Below are 20296 nucleotides of genomic sequence, written 5' to 3' on the forward strand. Positions count from 1 at the left end.
TCTCAATCAAGTCATATTCCCAAGTCCAGCCTAAGTGGGGCAGGAAAATGAAGTGTTTGACTCTATAGTAAGTACTTGAATGTCATATGGCAAAGAATGAGGAAACTATGGAAGGATGAAGAACTGGAACAATAATGAAACCTACCATAATATGTGCTTAAGAATTGGCCCCAGTGCCCTTCTCTGTCTCAAAAAAATTCTGTGCAAGGAAGCTCTAGAATACTTCTCCAACTAATAAGACTAGTGATTCAGTAGATCAGACTGAAGAGAATCAATCCATTTCTAGTTTTCCCTAGACCAGTGTAGCTCAAATGTGATCCATAGACCTGCTGCCATCCCCATAAGCCCTTTGTTGTTAATTCACAATAAGAAAGGGAATTTGCACCAAATATAGATTAGCTATGACCCTAAGTACATTGTTTAGTTTGCAAAAATTGTTTTTTGTAGCAAGAAATTTTCGATGAAGGAAGCAGTATATTGATTTTCAACCAGGCTCAAGCTCTTCATCACATAGCAGACAGAAACTTTGAATAGCATTACCCTAGAACTTGTCTAGAAAAATGGATCCCTTAATCCAAGATTTCAATTCTTTCACTAATTATAGATTATACACAAATCTCCTGAAGTTAAAACATAATGAATACAATACTTTTATATTGGCATTAATAGTCCTGTCTATTTGAAACTATTCCATTAGTAGTACAGATTCATGCCAGGAATAGTATGATATTAGGATAGATATGAAACTTGGCAGTTATGTAAAGGCATAAGAAAAATGGAGTATAAAATATAACCATTTTCTAAGCCCCATACTCTTAAAATATAGTCATTTCCTTAGATCTAAATAGAAAAATATGTTTTCCATTGCCTTTTTCAACATATTCTAGAAACATTTATTTGTTCCCTGATATGTACAAGATACCTATCAAAATACAGCTGTGATATAATAATTATTGCTATTATTAATACTTATCTGGTTTGTCATACATATCATCTCATTCTATTAGAATGGAACATTTTTTCCATTTTTTATTTTCATTTAGGAGCTATCAATGAATTATTTGTAATATCTTTGGGAGATTAAATGGATAAAATTGGGTCACACTTTATGGAGTTTATATTTTCAGTGTATTATGTTGACAGTCACAGTCATCTCAAACTCATTAGAAAAAAATTAATGAGATAACTCCAAGGTCTAACATTTCTAGAAATAGTGTCAAGGAAAGCCAAATTTAAAATATTAAATATATGTCTCCATCTCTACATTTTTGTGTGTGTGTGTGATGAAGATCAGCCCTGAGCTAACATCCTTACCAATCCTCCTCTTTTTGCTGAGGAAGACTGGCCCTGGGCTAACATCTGTGCTCATCTTCCTCCACTTTATATGTGGCCGCCACCACAGCATGGCCTGACAAGCGGTGCATCAGTGTGCGCTCGGGATCTGAACCCGGGCTGCCAGCAGCGGAGCACAAGCACTTAACCGCTACGCCTCGGGGCCGGCCCCCATCTCTACATTTTATTACTATGTTACTTCTACTCTCTGAAGCAATAAATCAGGCTAAGAAACTGCCTCACCATCCTCTGAACTCCTAAAGTGTTTGCTGCCTAGAATTCCTTGTTTGTTTATTCCTTTGTGTTATTTTTCCATAGAAGTAACATATGTAATAGAATGTAGAGACAGAGACGTATGTGTGTTTAACTAAATAACATTTCTCTCACTTCTGCTTTAGATTTTGTGAAGCATGTCCCTTTTTTCTTGGTCCTATAACAGTTCCATGGAGAAGTTAATGTGATCACTGTTTTGCAGATGAAAAGACTGCCACCTAGATTAGGTGATTTTTCCCAAAGACACGCTGCTGGAAAGTAGTACAGAACACTCCATTCAAACACATTGTTTTAAAAAAGTCTCACTCATGTTAGCCCTTTTACAATAGAGGTGGCAAATATAACATGTATGTATGGCCATTTATCCCACTTCCATGCTCAGGATGGATTTAATAATGATGCACAGTATTCTTTCCCCCAGAGCATATCTGCATCTTAGAAGCCTTCTCAATGCACTACTCCAGGAAAATTGTCATAATTCCTTGGAGCTGTCATTCAGAACTGAGTGTGTTTGATCTTCCCATCTGTATACCTTGTTTTGTTAGGATTGATGTCTTTTATATTTGTGCCCCATAATATCTCCCATTGTACTTGGCACAAAATAATAAATTTAGATAAATATGTTAATAGTTTATGGTTCAATGGGTACAAGTCCTAATGTGGTAGAATTTGGTTGACCTTAAGGAATAGTTTTTTTTCTTTTATTATCATTGAATAATTTGTTTCCCAGATATCACTTGGCCTCATCTTATGCCAGGCACTGTGTTATGCATTTGAGAGTCAAGGATGAATTGATTCATTGGGGCATGAAGGGAGACTGAAAAGGACGCACCATACCAGACAGAATGTGCAAGGGCCAGGGGCCTAATGATGTGGTACAAACATTGCGGGCTGTAGTGGACCCGTGAGGAATGGGGGCCACCTGGGTATCCCCTGGATTGCTATTCACAGAGAAGTAGGTATCACATGAGTTGGGCAGAAACTCCAAAAGTCATCTTAGTTTAGAGAAGCAGTCTAGCAGAAGCACACATCATGGGTTTGACTGCAGGGTTTGTGAATTCTGGCTTCAAAACTGCAAATGAACCTAATCAGTCAACAAATGGACTGATCGTTTAACTTCTGTACTGCTTCCTCATGTGTAAATGCACATGTGTGTCTTGCTTTGAGAATATTCTGAATTTTATTCATTCAACAAATATTTATTGAATGCCTCCTATTATCTCCAATTAGACCCTCATACAACAGTGAATGAGACCTGCTCTTTATTTTCCAGATGCTTTCAGTCTAAGAAATGGAAGACAGGAAAAGAATGAGTGTTTCAGGCAAAGTCAATAAAATGGCACATGTTAAGTTTTCTGTCACAATGTCTGACGCAAGAAATGTTATTTCCCTCCCTCCATCACCACTTACCGTAAGGTACTCTGTTAATTTTTTTAAAAATTCCTCTGTCCCGTAATTACTCACCAGTGAGAACAGCAATAGTCACTGAACTAGTTTTCAAGTCTTTCTAGAGGTATAAATGACAGTGATACACCTTTACAAAAGGGCCTATTTAGCAAATGCCAATGGTCCATGACAATTGTAGACTTACTTTCTGTAAGGCTATAATGGGAATAGCTATATAAGGCTTCAACTGTCTCTCACAAATGTTAGCATCCTGATATCTGTAATAAGATGAAGATGTAGGCAATGCTAGCCGAATTAGAATTGTAAGACATATTTCAGGCAACCACAAAGAATCCCACAGGTGAGAGAAAAGGTCAAGACTTCCATACTTCAGTTATTGTTTATTGAACACTTTAGTGTTTAAGTATTTGGGGCTTATGAAGATTCCTAATTGCAAGGACTATGTTTTTGTAGTGGAGGTGGGTGAGAGGTTGGACAGGACAATGATGAAGACTGTGTGGAATGCCTGACTGAAAACTTGATCTGGGAAGGTAGGAAATGTTGACTAAAGTTTGACTGTAGTGGACTGAGACTTAGCCTCCAAAGGATACAGGTCAATTCTTCCTATCTGATGTCCTTGGTGATTGTTTCTAGTTACCCGAATAATAGACAGGAAAAACATTCAAGGAATGTTAACAGATGATTCTAAGGAGAGAGAGAGATCTGAGGGCTGAAAAAGTCAGAGAAGATTTTTTCACAAAGTTCCCTTTACTATGACCAACATTTCTTAAATTGCACTACATGGCACGTGTGGAAGGAAAGATTTTTCTGACAACCTCCCTTCACACCAAACAGACTATATACACCCTTTGCAGAGCAAGAACTGTGTCATATTAATTTTTTTATTCCAACAGTGGTTATGGTGCCCTGTCCATGTTGAATGCACTCAGGAAATGTTGGTTGAATGTATACTTCAAGTGGCCTTTTAAACCTTGATAAAAACACAAACACACTGGTTGTTAAGTGACTGCCATTGGTGGCCACTCCAATTGCTTTCATGCCCCTTTTTTTTACTCATAGGACCCTGATGGGTATACATGGGCTTCAGGAGAGGCTCAGCCATTCCAGCCCAGGGAGTGTGTTGTGTGTGTGTGAGCTAGTCATGGTAACTTTTATTCCCCTCTCCAGGACTAGAGTAGGCCTGGGCATGTGCCCAGATTCTGTCCAGTGAGATGGAGGGAAAGCCTGCTGAGGGGTGGGTGTGGAGGTTCCAGAAAGGTTTCTGCTTTCTTAAAAAGAGATCGTGTGGAGAAAGGCCCTTTCTTGGCTTCTGAATCCACCCCTGTGAGGAAGAGATAGCTGAAGCTGCTGTAGCTGTCTGTCATATTTTGAGGAGAGCAGCCAACACACCCAGAATAGCAGAACAGGAAGGTGGAAGCCCATAACTACATCTCCAAGTTTTGAATTAGTCAACCTTGAAAATGTTCTACCTCCCGACTTCCAGTATGAGATGACACGTTTTCTTTATTGTTTACATCATTTTTAGTTTGTTCATCTGTTACTTGTAGCCTAAATTAGCCTGTGAGACCAGTGGATTGATTAAACATGTGGTGCTGTGCAAATCAATTAAAAAGCCTTTCCCTAAGTGCAGAATTTCAGAAGGATTCATTCAGCAAATATTTCTTGAGAGCTTACTATTCTTCAAAAATTGATAAATTGAGAGAGAATGTGTTTCTATTGAGGTTTGGGACTCTGTAGCACAAACATGAAATGGATAGTAACAAGCAGCTGATATTCAGTCTAGTGTAGTTTCCATGTGAGCTCTTTATATGCATGAAAGGATTGTCGTTGAGTCTCTGTTTTTACCAACAGTGAAAATAGAAGTGGAAAATGTGTGAATAGCTAAACTGGACAACCATGCAAAACTCACACACAGTATCATAATTTGGTGAAATATGCCATTCTAAGTAGTCTAATGCATACTAATACTCTGGTACTTTTTAACTTATTCAGTTTTCACACTTCCCTGAACTCTATTTTATTCTTTATATATCTCTAGGTCTAATGTAGAGACGTATAGTAGTTAGAAAATCACGCTTTTGAATGTAGTGTATTATTTAAGGAAAATGTTAAATAGATGATTTTCCTGTGTGCACAGGTGCTTTAGAATGCTTTTTTATATTCCAGATGCAAAGACAATGCTGTCTTTACTTTTCTATTTTGAATTACTGAAAGAGATGACCTGTGGTTCTTCATGCTTCTAAAATTGGTCTTTTTCTAAGATTAACTTAAAGTGTAGCTTTGTTTACACCTGATAACCCTTAAGAATAAACAAAATCTGCGTTGTTTTTTTCAAACAGCAGCCTGTCAATCTAAGAAGAAAATAGAACCTTGTTTCAGTCACTGGCTTCTCATAGCATGGCATATGTAGCAATCTCACAGAAGATTAGTAACTTTAGCTCAATTTAAAAGTTAGAATTTTGTTGAGTGTTTCAGAATAAAATCTAGTAAGGTTTAAAAGCAATTATTCATGATTTATGAATAAAATAAAAAAATCATAAAATAACATTTCAGAGCAACAGATACAATGGCAATATCCTTGAAGCCTTAAGATGATGGAAATAGAAAGTTCTATCTTTTCTTTTCCTTTGTGAAAACAAGAGTAACAGAAGAACCTAGAACTTGCCTATCCTAGAACTAGCATCATACTTTGGATGAAAACATGAACCTCTTCCACTGTCTAACTGCAGCTCCTGATTCCTGTCAGGCACTCTTTAAGATCTCAGTAAATGCTATAGAGTGATGGACTCTTTGGGTCTTATCCCAGGAAATAAGGTCAGATTTCTTTTCTGTTAGTCATATTAGAGATTGTCTGATTGTTATTAATACATGAGTTCCCAGGAAAGCCAGACAGATGCTGGTATATCATTAGTCATTTTATATTGCCTTCTGGTTTTCTGTCACAAACCATAGGAGGACTCTGAGGATGCCTATTTGGGTTCCCAAATAGATTCTTTTTAACAATTTACATACACACAATTCTGTCATTCTCAATATTCATTAAATGCTAGTGTGAATTGTACTTTATTAAAGGCCAGACCTTTTCTTCCATCTCATCTGAAAAAATGATTCTAGATTACCACAGGAGTTGTCCAGCAAGTAACCAAGCTTGCCTTATATTGACATATATTTCATAAGCCAAGGGTGTATTGAAAGCATTTTTAATAGTTTCTAAAGGATAATATATATCAGAATATTTATGTTACTAATTTGATGATCTGACTCTATCATGTTTATATATTCCAAACGTGACCGTGTCTTAGTTGTTTACCTTAGTTTTCCCTATCAAAGATAATGTTATTTGCTGTTAAATTTTTGCATTAAAATTATAGTTACAGAGAGTAAGCAGGGTAATCTTACTTGAATGGAAAACAATCTCTTCTGCAGTATCATCTATGAACTCATATAGTTCCTTTATTTGTTTATTCCAGCAAAAACACTTATATTAACATCTGCTAGATACTGGGGTCCGTGCCTAGTGCTGGGACCATAGAAAGCTTGCCTATGTGTGGTGACCAGCACCAGAACAACTGGATGTGTCAAGTATTGAGATGAGGAGAAGAGTAAAATCCTATGAATATTAACCAAGAATTTTCAGTTCTTCCTTCTTGATCTGCTTAACTGGTTACAGAAATCTGATGGTCTGCTACTTAGAGTAGGTGATGCAATTGAAATGAGTCGTGATGTCAGTCAATGAAGAACAGAACAAAATTTGTCTCTGTATATATAAACAAGTGATTTTCTGTTTCTGAATAAGTGATAATAATGAGGACGAATGCATAGGTTCCTTTGAGCTTTAAATAGACCAATGAACATTAAGCACTTATTGTAGTGCCAGGGAAATATTTAGTAAGTATAAGCTTCTGTGAAAATATTATTATTATAAATATATTATTTATATTATATATAATAATATAAAAATTATTTATATAATAATTATTATTATATATTATAATATTCACAGATATTCTGAAGTATATGTATATGTATATGAAGTATATGTAAATTTAATTTGCCCAGAGATTTCTTTGCCCCCAGACGGATAGACCACCCTATTTTTCTATATTACTTCCAAGAAAATGTTCAACAACAAGTCTTTATTAGGTACCCACAGTGAAAAATACTGCTATCTAGAAATTTATAATCTTGTTGACCAGGTAAGAGGAAAGCTAAATGTAGAGTAACAAGGAGACATAGAATATGATTCAGTGTTAAAGTGAGTGATATAAAAAAGGCATGGCAAAAACATGCTTCTGTCTCTATGTTTCTGGGCCCATCCCAGACATTGTTAATCATTTCCATTTTTCCCCATGTAAAATAGACTCAGAATCCTTTTTAAGATCTTATTGCAGGAAGCCATCACTATTCAAGTTTACCTGTTGTGTAAAACCTATTTGCCATTGCCAGCAAGACAAGTTCTAAAGAAGATCAAGATCACTTAACTCAAATACGTTTTTCTGGCACCTTGGCACTATTTTTCTTCTGTAGTCATCAGGTATTCATCTATGAATCCTCTGCCCCTCCTAGAGTTAATTCTCTTGAAAGCAACCAGCTTTTGACAGATGTTTATCACCATTCAGTAATGCATGAATTATTTGCATTAATCTCTCATAGCTTAGACAATTCTTTGACCTATTCTGACATATATGGTATTTCTATTGCCTTTAATTTTATAGTCTGAGGTGGGAACAGACTTTGTGTTCTTGAACTTCAATGACAAATCAAAATTGAGCTTTATTTATGAGTATTCATCTTCTCAGCTTTGGTCCCGTAAAGCATTTGATTATTTCTTTACAAGAAAATATGGATGAGATATCATTTCTCCATTGTTTATTATATTTACATTTTTTATCTCTTTTTCTGTACTCATTTATGCACAAAAACTTTTCTATTTTAGTGCTGCATCATAGTATAGCCTTTATAAAGGCATTTTAAGTGACAATTAGATATCCAAATATAAGTTGTAATTCATCCATTTATGTTGCTACCAGTGTAAATATTGGAAGCTGAAATCAGATGAATAGCTACCTCCTAAGCATGACTAAATTTACACACACAAAAGCTATGACAACTATGTCCCAACTTGCTCCACTTCCTAACAGCTGGACAATTACCTTTAACCTTAATCATAAGATATTTCTCTATTTTAAAATATTAATATGTGAAAAAAGTGTTCTGGAATTCAGTGAAATTTGATATTGAAAAATGACTGATTCTTTAAATAGCACTAAAGCCATATAGTTTAATAAACATTTAAGTATAATTATAGATATATATAATGTGTTCATATATATTATAACGTAACTAATGTATGTATTAAATATAGACATACATATATACAAACCACAAATAAGCAGCTGTGTGATTCATATATTAACTCCCAGTTCATTTTCTCCTAGGAAGTGATGAGCCCTTTAGTCTAATGTGATTAAGAAAGTGCTTTGTCTTTGCCACACGAATCAAGTTTTTAATCATTAAGATGTTTCAAGATCATCTTCTCTGTCTCACAGTGTTCAGTCCCATGTTGGCTTTGTTGGACTGATTACTTCCTCCTCACCCTGTAAAATAATTTCAGAAAATTCTCATTCTCTGTGAATACTCAAAGTTCATACTTTAAATAGTCTTCCTTCACGGTGTTTATAAGAATGTGGTTTTCCTGTAATGAATGTCTCCTAGAAAAAATGCTAAATCTATTTCTTCCTGTCTGTGACTTTTCTTTCTATTTTGCCTGTTATCTTTCTGTATCTCTAAGCTACATTGGCGGTGGTTAAAGCAGATATTTTTGTCGTTATGAATGTCTTGTTTTATGGGTGTTAAATTCATACCATTGAAAAGATTTCTCTCTTCAGCAGCCTAATCTATAATACTTTCTGTCGTGCCATTCAACATTGCCCTTCCCCATCTGGATATTATTGTTTCATTTTTTTCACATCCTTTGCATGTAAACAACAATAGCACAACACAAAGAGATTATGACGGACAAAAAGAGAATTATCAGAGAATTAATTAATATGAATTATCCTATAGCATGGCTATTTTAGGGCAATCTTTATTTTTGCTGATTTTAATTGTCTAAAACGACGGAAATCATTTCCATTTTAATATAATTTTATAATCACTTCTGTAATCTACCTATAAAAACAAGCTATTTTGAAGGAAAGAGAATAATTACACACTGCTGTGCAATAACAAAACAAACCCTTGTACATTAAAAGATCTAGGGAGGTGAGGCATAATAAATATCAATTTAGTACTTGGGCGTTACGACACTCCTGGTGACTGTTTCTGGCAAATGTTCAAAAGAATTTTATGGTACTTTTTTTCTTTTTTGATGGACTCAGATTCTTAAGAATAATTTTGAGCTCAGGGAATTATCAAGTGATTACTCTCTAAAAACATTGTCTCCAAATTGTTACTACGAGGAAGTGAGGAAGGCTATTTATAAAACATTAACACTTGTTTGTGCCGAAAGGAACCGTAATTTAAAAAAAAATAAACATATGTAACTGGCAAACGACCGCCTCCTCCTCCCCAAATCTTCATAAACAGAGAGGTTTTGTATTACCACTGAGTTCTTAGAAAAATCTCAGCTGGCGAATTCTAAATAAATGACGTTTAATCATCTTTGCTCTTGAGTTGCTTAAGAGCAGAGTGAGCACAGGTGCCTTGTTTTTAGAGCACTGATATGGGCTTTTGGAGGACTGGTTCTCACTAGGAACACGTGCCAGGTGTTAACCAAAAATTCGTTAATGAAGATGGGCCCACCAACAGTCCCCGAGGAATTGAGTTCACTGATTGCCTTAGGAAACACTGAGGGAAAAAATGTTGAAAATGCTTTCACGCTGGTTTTTAAACATTGTTAACAAAGTCTAATTTTCACCTTGAGCAGTTCACATGGTGAGACTCCAACCCTGTGCTTTTTAAGTTAGGAGATAATTTATGGAAAATTATCTAATTAAATTCAATTTAATCCCAATTGTGTATTTTAGGGTCTTTGCTACAAATTGACCTATTCATTTTAAAAGTAGGGACTCCCCGGGCCGGCCCTGTGGCTTAGCGGTTAAGTGCGCGCGCTCCGCTGCTGGGGACCCAGGTTCAGATCCTCGGCACGCACTGACGCACCGCTTCTCTGGCCATGCTGAGGCCGCGTCCCACATACAGCAACTAGAAGGATGTGCAGCTATGACGTACAGCTATTTACTGGGGCTTTGGGGGAAAAAAATAAATAAATAAAATTAAAAAAAAAAAAAAATTAGGGACTCCCCGCCCTGCTGTCTTTTATATTCTCCATCTCTCCCTTGTTTCTTTTTTGCCTCTTAGACAATACACTGCACTGTGTCACAACAATGAAGGTTCTATTTTGGGTCCTAGGACACTTGTCTATACTATGTTACTTTTCATTGAGGGAGAGTACAAAGATTATTTGAGGTGGTTTAGTAGTAATAATAATAATGCCTTAGGCAGGGCACAGACCTGACTCTTAATTAGTCTTTCTGAGCTTGCTGCTCTGAATTAGATGGATCCATAGGATGAGCACCTGTGGGATCTAGTCAGTCACCTGATTTCGTATATTGCTCAATAGATCTGAGAGTAGTCCCCAGATATAACCACAAACTCTCCTGCTTTTATTCCAGCATTGATTTTTTTCTTTCTTGGTCACAGCTCTCTAAAGAGCAGTATGGCCTGGCCATGGTGAGCCTGGTAGTACAGGTTTTGATGGAAATAATGCAGAAAAGGAGGTAGTCATTTCATAATTAATGTCTAACCCAGATGACAAGCAGAATCATTTCAATAAAACTCTCCCCAAAATAATTTTTTAATGTTCATGCTAAATGTGGTCCCACAATGTCAGGCCCACTAGCTACATCGAAATTGCATTTCTTAGAAATAAAATATTTGGACATTTTTCAACTTAATTTCTGATAAAACTGCTTTTTATTTGTTATCTTACTTCAAAATGCCTTTCAGCTTTTAAGAACTCTGAATATGCATTATTTGCAGTAACCATCCACCCATGTATGTATTTAACAGATATATTTTGAGTGTGTCTCCATATGCCCAGGCTGACAAGGCACTGGGATTAGGTTGCTGAGCAAAACACAGACCTTACCCTAAAGGAATTTAATATTCTGCATATGATTTTCTTTTTTTACTTTCCCATAAAACTTTCAAAGAAATTATAAAGCACTTTTGAGTATCTTCAGTTTTTATCTCTTGTATCTAACCAGCCTTAGAGAGAAGCCTCTACTGGATTTAAAAAGTGGGGCTGGCCCAGTGGCATAGTGGTTAAGTTTGCTCACTCTGCTTCAGCAACCCGGGGTTCACAGGTTTGGATCCTGGGCACAGACCTATGTACCGCTTATCAAGCCATGCTGTGGCAGGCATCCCACATATAGAGCAGAGGAAAATGGGCACAGATGTTAGCCCAGGGCCAACCTTCCTCAGCAAAAAGAGGAGGATTGGTAACAGATGTTAGCTCAGGGCTAATCTTCCTCACCAAAGATAATAATAATAATAAATAAATAAAAATAAAAAGAGCAAAAGACATTGTTTCTATACTAAAGGATTTATTTAAATTCCTCCATAATGTGTTCTGCACAAATTGATGTGCTAAGTGGCCAGTTATGTACCTCCAATACTTTTCAAGTTGATGAGAAAAAAGATTTTCCTAAATAATATGTATTTGGACAACTTGTTGATATCATCCATTTGAACTCTTATTTTAGATGACAGCATACAACTATATATAATACCATTTTTAGATGGAAAAACTATCTATTTATCCCACTGGAGATCTGGGATTTTAGATTCCAATGTCTCATCATTGCCTCACTCATGTCTGTTAGTCACGGTCAGACCACTAGCAACTCTGTCCCCTTGAAAGAAAATTGTTGAGGTGTCATGTCATTCGGACCTGAAAGAAATCTTAAATGCAGCATTATCCAGCCCCCTCAAGTATCAGTTTAGGAAACAGAAGCCAGAAAGATGACAAGGTGTGTCTAATGCTGCTGTTTGTTGTAGTGGGCAAAAGGCACCAGAATTAGAACACGATAGAGCCGAATGCAAGACTCCGCTCTTATGTAAGCAGCCTTCTATTCTTTTGACTTCCAGCAAATCACTTCAACTTCTCTGTGTTAGTTCCATTCCCTGTTAAAGTGACAAAACAAAATTAATTTAAAAGAAAAAACAGAATGAGAGCAATGATATTTACTGCCTACTTTTTTGTCAACTTATATTTATGATGGACTTACAAAATTGGATACTCGTAAACTATATTGCCCCCTACACAAATTAAGTGGTCTTATTGTGGTTGTTCAGCAGCAGAAGTGGGACTGTTTGGTTTATATATCATTCAGCTACATTCTAGGCAAACATGGTTTCTATGACATATTGTATGATCATGGAACAGCCATTTTACAAATGAAATTTTGTAATAAATCTCTTTGCCAGTTGGGAATTTCCTGACTCGATGATCGTTCTTTGCTTTTGGCTTGGAGTTGTAGAATATAGGGTTTGTGACTATCAGTCATGCTGCTGGCTTCTGGATGTCTTATGGGGACAGTGGGGCAAATGAGTAGGTCTGTAGCATTCCACTGATTTTGTATGAGGTAGCACAGTCTGCAACTATATCATTGTTTGTTCCTTTGGAATCATTGACCAAATATTTTAATCCTCACTTCAGCCACTTAGCCTTTGAATCTTATGTTGTCATAGATAATATTATGATCTGAGAAGAAGAAATAAAAGTCTTACCATTATTTAAAATTTCATTTCTCCTTAAACATTATTATATGTGATTGATACCAAACCTCTTAATCTCAAGTTCGGGTGCCTGATGTGCAGCAAAGCAAACGCTGAGACATCTGTGCTTGGAGATGGAGAAAGATTTATTTGAATTGGCCAAAATGAGTAGGTGGGAGCCTGCGTTTGTTTAAATGTGCCTCAACCAGAGCAAAAAGAAGGGAGGTTTTCTAGAGCTAAGGGGCTTGGCAGGACAAGCTTCAGAGAAACAAAGGGGTCACTCCCGATAAGTCTCTGGGCAACCTGCAAGAGCTGCTATATATAGCAGCTGGGGGCTGGCCATCTGGTGATTGCAACCTCCCAGAAGACATTCTCTTTCTTCTGCAAAACAAACTCACAAATCCTCCAGACTGAAGTCACTCCTCAAGTTAAACAAGAAAATAGCAAATTGACAAGATTCATCTATGTGTTGGGAACAAAGTCAAAAGGGAATCATGTTCTTATTGAATATCTCCAGTAACCCTCAGGTACCCGGCTTCATGATGTGGATTACCAAATACATCTATTTGGGATGAGGAATGACTATTCCATGAAATGGGGAAAGCTAGGTAAGAGGTGAGACCCAGCTGCTTGGTGTCAAAGGCACCGAGGTAGGTAGCTCTTACCCTAGGTCATTGTGTACCAGAAATGATGTCCTGGAGGAGGTTCCAAGGTCAAAGACAGGAAAGTGAGTCCAAGACAGGTCATCAGTCAGGGAGATAAGATGAAAAATCAGACATGAGGTATGGAGTCAAAGCAAGGCGGTGGAGGAACCAGGGACGTGAAGAATGAGAAGCAAAATAGTAGAAAGTATGAGATGGTCATTGGTTCTCAAACTCTAGGGAGCATCAGAATCACCTGGACGGCTAATAAACAGATAGAGCTGGGCTCCACCCCCAGCATTTCTGCCTCAGTAGGTCTGGGGTGGGGCCTTGTAATTTGCATTTCTAGCAAGCTCCCAGGTGATGCTAATGATGCTAGTCTGGGGACCACACTTTGAGAACAAAGGTTGTTCTAGAAGAATCCCAGAGATAAGTGGTAGTGCCTGCAGTGACTTTCCTGAGCTCCAGGAAGACTTGTTTAGGAGAGCTGAGTTTGCTTAAAGGGCTGAGGACAGAAGAGACAAATATAACATTTTGGCTTTTCTTTTTCTCTTTTTAATTGGTTTTTTAAAAAAGTCAAAAGCATAAGTCAAAGCTTATAAGGATGTGAACCTCTGTCTTCATTAAACTGTAAAATAAGAACTTATATTCTTGCCATATAAACATACATGGAAATTATTCTCTATGAAAAATGATAGATTTCATATTTTTGTAGTTTAACAGCTAGTACAGTGCTCTGGTTAAGAGTAAGATCAACTGCCTAGGGTCAAATCTTAATTCCACCATGAGCTTTGTGCCCTGAGGTCATAAGTTGCTTAAACTCTCTGAGCATCCTTCATGAAGTGGGGATGTTACTAATTGCATAGGGTTGTTGTGAGGATTAAATGAAGTCAAGTGTTAAACCACTTATTCAAGTGCCTGGCACATAGTAATTGCTCCATATGTGTTAGCTATATGGCACACCAAAGTAAATGCCTTCATTCCAGAATGTGACTTTGTATAGAATACTTGGTAGTTATCTCAGGTTCCGTATCTATAATTGCTCTCCGTAGTATCTATAATTCATTATAACTCTTCTGCTAAGAATAGCCCTGAGTTGGCTTGAAGTTATAAATTATATGTAAACAGTGTGATTCAAAAGTCAAATTGATTACAGATAGCAAAGAATCTAAAATTGCCTCTAGCAAATTTCAGACTAAAAAAGAACACCTTCTAAAGTACAGTGATTAAGACCATCAGCTCTGGGACCAGATTTCGTGGGTTTGTATTCTGACTCTGCTAAGTTATTTGACCTTTCTATGGCTCAGAATCTTCATCTGTCAAATGGTGATAATAACATCTACCTCAGTGAGTTGTTATAAGAATATATAGTCACACACACATACAGACGCACACACATACACAAGGTCATATATACACGGAGTTTAGATCCTATAAATGAAACATGCAAAGTGCTTAGAACAATGCCTCACACAAAATGAGGACTATAAAAATGTTTGCTGTTAATTATATTTAGTTTGTGTATATGTATATTTTGGCAGTATTTTCTTTTTAAGGGAAAATAAATCAGAAAACTTGAGGTTTTTTTTTTTTTTTTTGCCTCCAGTTCAATATAATGCAACATAGGTCTGTGGTAAATTTATAAAATTGGAAACAAGTTTTATCTCAATCAAACTACATAAGAAGGAAAAACCCCCTCCACCTGCCTCTGCCACAGCTTTCTTAAAAATATAATTGGCATTTCATTTATAACCTGAATCAGTACGTTTAAGACAATCTAGTCTTTAATGATGTTCTAGAAAAAAGAAGTCCCTTTCTTACTTACAGAAATCTCTACAAGTGCACTTGTAAAGGATGTCATTGACTTTGTTGTTGCCAAATTCCGTGGTCTTTCCTTAGTCTCCCTTCTACATTTGACACCGTTGACCACTCCGTCCTTAAAATCACCCCTTGCCTGGGCAGCTTGACGTGGACACTGCACTGCTGTGGGTCCTCGCTTCCCTCTCAGCCATCACTTCTCTGATTTCCCCGGGCACTCCTTTTGTCACCTGCCCCTCCCTGGGCATGTCTGCCTGCCCCCTTGCTTTGCCTCCCATCTCAGGATACTTCCTCAGAGGGCTCAGTGATTCCCAAGGCTTCCTCTTCGCTCTCTAAGATGAAGCCGCATCTCTTCTGTTCTAGCCTTATGTTCCCAAAAGCCTGCTGAAGTTTCCACTTGAATTCCTCATCACCACATCAGAACCGAATACGTTTCTTCAAACATTTCTTCAAACGCATTTCCCCTCCCCGCGTCCCTGTGTGTCAGTGTTCCCACGTGGGGCCCAGGCCTTGGGATTAGTATGTTGCTCCTACCTGTGATTCATCCCCTTGCATATTCCTTTCTTAACTACAAGTTCCTATTGATTTTTTCCCCTCATGCAGCCTCACTGTTACCTGCCCTTCCAGGTCAGAACCTTGTTACTCCAGCCGCTACCTTCTAGGAGACACTCCCAATGCAGGCGCTGTCCCTCCAGTTCATCTTTCCCGGCACCAACAGGCTAATCTTTCTTTCCATAAGCCTTTTACCCTTTCCAGAGCTGTCATGTTTCCACCTGTACCGAGTGCAGGTACTTTTGTCTGGCTTTCAAATATTTCCAGAGTTTGCCTTTAAAGCCTGTGGCCCCCCATATGTCCCACTAGGGCCCACTTTGAGTCTGCTCTGGGCAGACCTCTTACCAAGATCCCACACAGGCACCGTGTATTCCCCACGTCAGTCCTTGTGGCTATCCCTGAGCGACCACTCAGTAACCATTCATTTACACTCAGCCCTTAATATTCCTTTGTGCATTGTTTACACTTGTGCGGTAAGTGTCAACTTTGTTTTTCAGGTCCAGAAAGAGAGGAATTGTTCTTTGAACATTCTTAAATTATATCCAAATCTAACTTAGCATCTGGAACAGTAAAAATGAAATAAAATAAAACCACTGAATATTATCCCTGAAAGAGGCCAAAGAGAAAATATGCTACCAAATCCTCTTATTTTACAAATGAGGAATGTGAACATCTGAGATGGATATTTTAAAATTTAGTAGTTGTATATTTAGATGTGTGGTTCTCTTCTATTCATGGCAAATGGTATCCAGTTGCTATTTACATTATTGATATAAGATTTTCTTTTAGAATAGATTTACTTTTGATTAAAAATATTCATTTAGAGAAATATTAAGTAAATAATAGTACTCGAGGTAAGAAAATATGGCAAAAATTGTGCAAGTAATACTCAAGTGATAGAAGTGTTGAAAATACCACAACGCATTATGTTTAGAGTCTGTGCTTAATGAATGATTGTTGACTGACTACTTGATAGCTCACATCTGTCTCCCTAGAAAACAGCTTTCACCCATTTCCTAAAAGCCCCTTATGACAAAACAAGCAGACGAGTAATTTTCACGGGGACATTTTCAGCATAAGGTCAAGGGAAGAGAAGAGTGAAGGTCAACTGGCAAAAATGTTTCTGGCCCCTAGGAGGTTGTCTTTTGCTGAGCTCGCTGGAGGTGGTGACGCGACTGCAGAGTCAGTGCGGTAGTCTCGAGGCAGGGAGTGTGGACATCATCAGCTCCTTCATCCTGGGACTCCCCCACACGAAGTCTAACTGGGCAAGCGCAACACGTTAAACACTGAATGAGTTAAAAGAAAAAATTGAAATTCCCCTACGTACAAGAACATTTATAAAAGGGAGAGAAGCTTTTGCATTTCACATGTCAAATCCTTGTTCATCCTCCTTCTCTTATTTTGAAAGCTTTAACAGCCCCCCTCACCAACCCAACTTTTTGGTGGTTTCCACCAGCAATTTAGGCCTCCCTGACCAGGTTCACAGAATTATAGGCTGAATTATAGGCTTCGAAGTAAATTCTCTGTGGGAGAACACAGATATCCTGTGGCTGGAGGTTTGCTTATGGCAGCGGTTCAAAAGCCAAAATCTAAAATGCAAAGAGCTCTGGCTATTAGGAGATATGAAAAATGGATCCACTGTGCAGTGCAGTTCTGATATAGACTCCCCGAGTTAGGTCAGATTTCACAGGTTAAGAGTGCAGTCCCTACAAGACTGCACTTCAGACACCAGCTGAAAGTTTGGGGGGTCCCCAGGCTCCCTGAACTTCTGACCAACTGGCTACAAATTCAGGGTTCCCCACAGGCCCCTCAGGTTTGAGAATTTGCCAGAACAACTCACAGAACTCAAGAAAGCACTATCGTTACAAATACAGTTTTACTATAAAGGATACAAATCAGGACCAGCCAAATAAAGAGACATGTAGGGTGAGGTCTGAGAGGATCCCAAGCACGAAACTTTAGTGTCCTCAGGACATGTCACCCTCCCAGCACATCAATGTGTATCACCAACCAGGAAGCTTTATCAAGCCCCCGGAGACCAGAGTTTTTATTGGAGTTTCATTCTGTATGCATGATTGACTATATAATTAGACTTAATCTCCAACACCCCTCACCTCCAGGGAGGTTAGGAAGTCAGGTTGATATTACATGGCTCAAAGCCCTAACCCTCTAATCACAGGGTTGGTCTTTCTGTTTTGGCCAGCCCCATCTTGAAACTGTTTAGGGGCCCACAGTGAATCACCTCGTTAGCATAAACTCAGGAGTGATCCCAGGGGCCTACCGTGAATAACAAAGACACTTCCATCACTTGGGAAATTCTAAGAGTTTAGAAGTTTCCTCTCAGGAACTCAGGACAAAGACCAGACAAATTCTTTATTATACAACACACAGAAAGTAGAATGAGAATTGAACCCATTTTAAGTTACCAAAAAATAAGGCAAAAAAAATATGATTTTTATGATGGAGAAACCCAGTGGAAAATGTCAACTGAATATAAAATAAGTAGTCATTAAACACCATTAGATTCTTTTCACTTGTTTTTCTCTCATTCATTCATTCAGCAATATTTATTGAGTACCTCCTATGCTGATCACTGAAGATATACTGTTACACTGTCAGTGTAAAAAAAATTATTTATTTGTATTACATGGAAAAGACAAAGGATGAGCTATTTGAAATTATTTGCTTATTTTAATTCCAATCTAAATGAATCTGAGTTCTAAGATAATTGTTCATTTCTGCTTGTCAGAAACGATGTTGAGAAAGCCCCCAAAGTAGAAAGTATTAGACATCAAGTCTAGATTTGTGAAGAATTTGGGGAGGTAGAGGATAATAGTAGAAATATATGTATTGTTTGACCAGAAGGCTACCATTTGCTCTTATGTTTTTAAACAAAATCAAGAAGTGCTTTGAAATGTGATGTGTTTTAAACTGTTCTTTTTTTGCTTTCCTGTAATTGGAGCAACATACTAATTTCTACAAGTTGTGACTACTAACAGAGAGCAATCACCTCACAGACTTGTACCGAAGAGACGAAACCATCCAGGTGACAGGAAACGGCCACGTGCAGAGTCCTCGCTTCCCGAACAGCTACCCCAGGAACCTGCTTCTGACGTGGCGGCTCCATTCCCAGGAGAAAACAAGGATACAGCTGGCCTTTGACAATCAGTTTGGATTAGAGGAAGCAGAAAATGATATCTGTAGGTAAGTGGGGAGAAAAACCCATTTTAGGGTACAATGCCAAGGTGAAAAAAGATGACTTTATAATACGACATCGCACTTCCCTTTTAGGCCCTTTGGACCTACCCAAGATGCACCACTTCTTTTTCAAAAAGCCTTTTGTCAGTCATAGCAGACAAAATATATTGGAGCATAGACTGCTGCTGCAGAGGGCCTAATAACCTGGCATGACTCAGAAACTCATTTCCATGGCTGTCAGAGCTGGACTGCATGACCCCCAGAAAAGGAGGAGATCCAAAGGCCCCTATCTTGACCAGGCAGAGAGCAGCCTTTGTGAGCAGGCAGATGCATCCAATATCCCAGGTCACCTGCACATCCTGTGGCTCTGGTCCAAGCCTGCCATGGGCTTAGGGAGTGCGCCCCCCTGCTAGGCTACAGGAGCTGACCCAGGCTGCTGTCTCGCATGCATAGTAAGAATTTCCCCTAGCAGTGGGAGAGAATAATGGCAAGGACCCTTCAGGGCCTTACCCCATAATCATAGTTTTAAGGCTTCAGATTTGTGTGAGAAGGAAGAGAAGGCAACCCCAGGGTCCATGTGCTCCTCGGATGGTCTGTGTCCTGTAGCTTCTGGGTCAGCAGCAAAAGGTGAAAGCTATGCCTGATAATCTTCCCTCCTAGCATATTTATCAGAGAAAGCCCTGGCTGTTCTTCTTTGAATTGTCTGCTCATGACATCTTATTCACTTATAATTAGCATGTATTAGACTTGGGGTGGATTTTTTTTCCTTCTGTCTTTACTGCATGCACTTGTTCTGCATTGCCAATGAACTACTGAACTGCTAAATCCTTTCAGCAAGTTTATTTTTCTTTGAATAATAAAAAAGAGGTTGCCTCAAATTTGGCTATCCTTTGTTGCATGTTTATTATGCTGACAGCTTTTATTATGTTGCTGTTTTTTCAAGAATAACAGCAATGACTATTCCTTTCTAGGACCATAGAGGGTAATGTATGCCAGAAAGCAGAGATGATTACACGCAGGAAGAGCCAGTTAATATTTGCAAAGAGAATAAACTAGAGCGGATCTTGTGTCTTTTCAACCTTGAAAGGGAGAACTAATTTTCTGTGCTGGAAAAAAAGAGATGGTAGAAAAAAAGAACCAAAACACTATTAAAAGATTGTTAAAGGTGATGACTGGAAGGGAAGCTGGGTCTCCACTACTGAGCTAGGGTTTGATCCCGGTAGTGAGTGAGGCTTTTCTGCATCCTGGCCTTGAAAATAGAAGTTAGGATGGTTTCCTTTCAGGACCGTTCATTC

The 20296-nt window shown here is 38.1% G+C and overlaps 1 protein-coding gene across 2 annotated transcripts in view; it reads left to right on the forward strand.

Annotated features, from left to right (window-relative positions):
• The window catches only part of PDGFD (platelet derived growth factor D), a 216451-nt gene that overhangs the window by 123397 nt on the left and 72758 nt on the right, over positions 1–20296 (forward strand). Inside the window, exon 2 of one of the 2 annotated variants that reach the window (XM_058545325.1) lies at positions 18821–19007. In XM_058545325.1, coding sequence (XP_058401308.1) covers positions 18821–19007 — 187 coding nt within the window. Of the gene's footprint in view, positions 1–18802; positions 19008–20296 lie in introns of both variants that reach the window. The other variant, XM_058545324.1, reaches the window with a different exon arrangement.

Source organism: Diceros bicornis, chromosome 7 (genome assembly GCF_020826845.1).
Source record: "Diceros bicornis minor isolate mBicDic1 chromosome 7, mDicBic1.mat.cur, whole genome shotgun sequence".
Classification (NCBI taxonomy): domain Eukaryota; kingdom Metazoa; phylum Chordata; class Mammalia; order Perissodactyla; family Rhinocerotidae; genus Diceros; species Diceros bicornis.